Here is a 4,768-nt window from a genome sequence, read left to right as displayed (position 1 = left end):
ACCTTGCCTGGCCGCTACCAGATATGACCTGACCACCACCTTGCTTGGTCACTACCAGATATGACCTGACCACCACCTTGCCTGGCCGCTACCAGATATGACCTGACCACCACCTTGCTTGGTCACTACCAGATATGACCTGACCACCACCTTGCCTGGTCACTACCAGATATGACCTGACCACCACCTTACCTGGTCACTACAGATATGACCTGACCACCACCTTACCTGGTCACTACCAGATATGACCTAACCACCACCTTACCTGACCAGATACAACCTGACCACCACCTTACCTGGTCACTACCAGATATGACCTGACCACCACCTTACCTGGTCACTACCAGATATGACCTGACCACCACCTTACCTGGTCACTACCAGATATGACCTGACCACCACCTTGCCTGGCCGCTACCAGATATGACCTGACCACCACCTTACCTGGTCACTACCAGATATGACCTGACCACCACCTTACCTGCACCGCTACAGATATGACCTGCCACCACCTTGCCTGGCCGCTACCAGATATGACCTGACCACCACCTTGCCTGGGTGACCACCAGATAAGAACTGACCACCACCTAGTATAGTAACCTCATAAATATTAGGCCCAAGGATATAAGCTGTAATTTGGGAACTGCTCTGAGTCTTATAACCTAGCGCGCCAAATAAATATGGCCCTTCAAGTTTTAGCCTACTATAACGAAGAGAAGATGGAGAGAAAAGTGGATCAAATCGATAGATCAACACTGGCACTGCAGATTACAGTGGAAAAACAGCATTTTTGCAATTTACCAATGATGAAGGAAGGGAATTTCAATACGGAGAGCACAGACCTCCGCCAAGGCAGCTCAATTCTGTCACACTTACTGTAAAAAAAATTTAATTAATTTAAATAATTAATTGGATCCGGATCACCACCAATATATGTAATCAATTCTAAGTTACCCCCTTTCTGACCTATCCTGAAAATGTTAATTAATTAATTAATTAATTGGATCCGGATCACCACCAAAATCGAATCAGTTCTAAGTTAGCCCATTTCTGACCTATCCTGAAAATTTTATGACAATCCGTGCATGATATAACGCACGCTGCGCAGATAGAACATAACATAACCTCCTGCCCAACCCCTTGGCGGAGGCAATGATTCCGCTCGTAGTACGGTAGGCATTTACCGCTTAGCAAACGTTATTCTTGAACACGTTATGAAGACTATGCAGGATAATACGTTGTTTTGGTGACTCCAGAATCTTTGAAGTGAGTAGCTAACAGGTGTGGAGCAAATTACTAGATGACGTACACTGTGTTGATCTGTGTTACCGAGGCTACGTAACGAGCGTGTTTACACTCAAGGGACCGACCGTTCAATTAATTAATTAATTAATTAATTGGATCACCACCAAAATCGAATCAGTTCTAAGTTAGCCCATTTCTGACCTATCCTGAAAATTTTATGACAATAATAATTCGTCCATGATCACGCCGATGAAAACATTAACATAACCTCCTGCCAACCCCTTGGCGGAGGCAATGATTCCGCTCGTAGTACGGTAGGCATTTACCGCTTAGCAAACGTTATTCTTGAACACGTTATGAAGACTATGCAGGATAATACGTTGTTTTGTGACTCCAGAATCTTTGAAGTGAGTAGCTAACAGGTCTGGAGCAAATTACTAGATGACGTACACCTGTGTTACGAGGCTACGTAACGAGGTGTTTACAAAACCGTTCAATACAGCGTCGGTTGCTGCTAGACTGGTACTCGCTCCAACCCTAACCCTAACCCTAACCCTAACCCTAACCCTAAGCCGAGAGATGGGACCGGGTACCAGTCTACGGTTGCTGCATGCTGGCGTCCTCTTGTGTCGATAAATGTAAACGTTAATTGACTGTGAACTTTTGTAGGTGGCGCTAGTTGAACAGTGAATTCCCACATTTGAGTTTGATCCCGAATTTTTTATCTTTATCAGTTGTTTTTCATCGCAGTGTGACGTAGGTCAAGGTAAACTAATATTGTATATATTATTATCTCGTACGCCAACTAGTAATATGCGGCTTTGTGGCTATGTGGTTCAATGCAGGTCGTCTTATTCCAGACTCATTTTTTATTGGCCGTGGCTATTCTTAGTCTTACGACCAGTCGTAAGAATTATGAATGGACTATTCTTACGACATGCAACGCGCATGCGCATAATAGTTAATTATAACTATAAGTATAAGTTATATATATAGACTAGTCTATAGTGTCACTGTCAGACCGACAGACATGAATTGGTGCATATGACATATGTATACAAATTACAACTTCTACATCATGTTCGCGCAAGTCGTACTTTCGTACTAGTCGTTGTAACCGGTGATGGCAACGTTTCTCGCAGGAGACTTCTCTTCACCGCGATGTCCACACCGACCATCAAGCAGGAGCCTGCGTGCGTCGACGTTGCCGGCGGCGACGCCGCGACGACGACGCGCGGCGAGGGAGCGGACGGCGAGATCGTCCCCGCGCCGCCGCTCGTCCGCGAGTTCTCTACGGAGCTAGACGGCTCGGGAAACGCGTTCTACACGTGCGAGTTCTGTCTCGTGATTTACACGAGCTTCTGGGCGTACGACGAGCACCGCACTTCCTGTCCTGCGGTCGCGGCCGCGGCCGCGCTGCCCGTCGCCGCGGCGACGTCCCCGGACTGCGTCGTCGTCGAACCGGACAGCGGCCTCGACTTCTACTTCCGCTGCATCCCGTGCAGCGAGTGCTTCTTCACGCAGGAATCGTTCGTCGACCACTGTCGCCGCACGCACTGCCGCCTGCTGGTGACGCAGGGAAGCGCGGCGCCGGGCGCGGACGCGGCGGCGGCGGCCGCGGGGATGACGTCGTTGCACAGCGACCTGCTCGTGTCTTGCCGCTGCACGGCGTGCGGGGATTGCTTCTACACGGAGGCGACGTTCTGCCTGCACACCGTCGCCATCCACTGCAAGGTGCTCGTCTGCCAGGGTCAGAACTCGGCGGCGCGGAAGCCGCCGCCCCGTGACCCGGTGACCCCCGCGGCGCGCCGCCCCGATCCCCCGCTGTTCCGCGACGGCGACGATGCCGCCCCTTCTCGCCGCGGGTGGCCAACGGCGCAGCGGGAGGGGTACGCGGCAGGGGACGCGGGGAGGGAGCGGAAGGAGGAGGAGGAGAGGGCGGCGGCGGTGGCGGCGGCGGCGGCGGTGGAGACGCTGGGTCGCGGCTTGCTGGGGATCGCTCAGAACGCGCTGCTCCTCGCCCGTATAGCTGGCGTGACGACCGATGACGAACCGGGCGAGAGCACGCTGGCCGTGCAGCCCCCCCAGGCGAGGAGACCGCCGAACAAGAGGCAGAGGAGGAGTGTGGGTTCGCCGGACGTCGCGAAGGAAGAGGAGACAGGGGGCGCCGGCGGCACGGCGCGGTCGAAGAGCGCCCTCTGCTGCGGCGCGCGCAGAGAGACGTTCGGTGACTCTTCGTCGTTGCAGCGCCACCTGCTGGCGCACGCGAAGGTGGGCGAGGATCGGACGTTCGCGTCGTGCGGCGACGGAAAACTCGGCGACGATGACGATGACGTGATTGTCACGCGGGAAGCTCTGAAGTTTCACTGGGGGGAGAATCAGTTCACGAACCAAAGGGGCGGCGTGTTCACGTGCGCGCACGGCGTGTGCGGGGCGCAGTTTTCATCTCCTTCCAAACTGGCCGAGCATTCTTACCTTCACATGTACGAACCACACGACACGTTTTAGTCGAAGTTTGTCCGAGTTTTCGCAAGTTTTCTATGCTACTATCATTTCGTTATAATTAATACGTGCTAGTTTTTACGTCGTAGCGAGTTTTAGGTGGTGATGATGTGCCAATTTATAGGTTTGACAGGACCGTTATATCTCAAGTTCATAGAACTACTGTTTAGATGTAACTGTTTAAGGCATGTCATTGTCAAATCTTAATGAGAATTTTACTTGAATGTGTCCACAGTACATAGACATGTACAAGCATTGTAGATGGTGATTTGTCTTCAGATGTTTCAAAATTTCTTGTAGTTCCCCCAAGAAGGTACATGCAAAAGTCGTTTTTGGCCAACATGAACACATCATTCTCACATCATGAAATACTCCAATCATGGAAGAAGTACATCATAACCACAGTTATGATCCTTATGTACTTCTAATTATGCCTTCCAGAAAGCGGAGGCTATATTAATGAATATCTGACTGTCTCATATTTCTTTTGATAGAAAATTCGACAATTTAATCTCAAAACCATTTAGTTACATATATATTTTACCAAGTTATGCAGTTTGTACTATCATTGCAAACGTATGCTTTGTCTGTCCTTATTTCGTTTAGATATATATATGTTATCAATCATGGTCAATAAATTATGTGAAATATTTTCTATCTCGTGAAATTAACTTGTTAGTTATTTTCTTTACACTCTTAACATGCTTCCCCCCTGCTGTTCCGTCGTCGTTTCTACCCATACGTTTCCCTTTCTCTACTTTACCACACTCACCTCCACCTCCACTTTTTCTTCACTAACCTCCTTTTCACCTACGGCCTCTTCTCCTCCCTCTCTTGTACGCCTGTCCTGCACCTTCTCTATTGCTTTACCACTTATTGCACGTGCTGTTGCTGGGAACAATTTCATCAACCTTTACAATGAAACAATACTATGATATTACAGTGGCGTAGCCAGTCTTTCCAAGAGGGGGGGATTGATTATTCCTTCCAAGAGGGGGATTCCAAACGGTACTATATACTC

At 49.6% G+C, this 4,768-nt stretch overlaps 2 protein-coding genes across 2 annotated transcripts in view; one reads left to right on the top strand and one right to left on the bottom strand.

Moving 5' to 3' along the window:
• LOC106814971 (fas apoptotic inhibitory molecule 1-like) overlaps positions 1 to 1,271 on the bottom strand; it is an 11,891-nt gene extending 10,620 nt beyond the window's left edge. The window contains exon 1 of the mRNA XM_014819369.1: positions 1,185 to 1,271. The gene's annotated coding sequence lies outside the window, so the exon portion shown is untranslated. The remainder of the gene's footprint in view (positions 1 to 1,184) is intronic.
• Positions 1,272 to 1,916: 645 nt separating this feature from the next.
• LOC106814969 overlaps positions 1,917 to 4,768 on the top strand; it is a 7,833-nt gene continuing 4,981 nt past the window's right edge. The window contains exons 1-4 of the mRNA XM_014819366.1: positions 1,917 to 2,011; positions 2,388 to 3,106; positions 3,275 to 3,728; positions 4,048 to 4,060. Of these exons, the coding sequence (XP_014674852.1) occupies positions 2,407 to 3,106; positions 3,275 to 3,728; positions 4,048 to 4,060 (1,167 nt within the window). The 5' untranslated portion in view covers positions 1,917 to 2,011; positions 2,388 to 2,406. The remainder of the gene's footprint in view (positions 2,012 to 2,387; positions 3,107 to 3,274; positions 3,729 to 4,047; positions 4,061 to 4,768) is intronic.

This window comes from Priapulus caudatus, unplaced genomic scaffold (genome assembly GCF_000485595.1).
Source record: "Priapulus caudatus unplaced genomic scaffold, Priapulus_caudatus-5.0.1 Scaffold1015, whole genome shotgun sequence".
NCBI classification, from domain to species: domain Eukaryota; kingdom Metazoa; phylum Priapulida; class Priapulimorpha; order Priapulimorphida; family Priapulidae; genus Priapulus; species Priapulus caudatus.
Note: the sequence above shows the minus strand (reverse complement) of the source record. Positions and strands in the feature narration are given on the sequence as shown.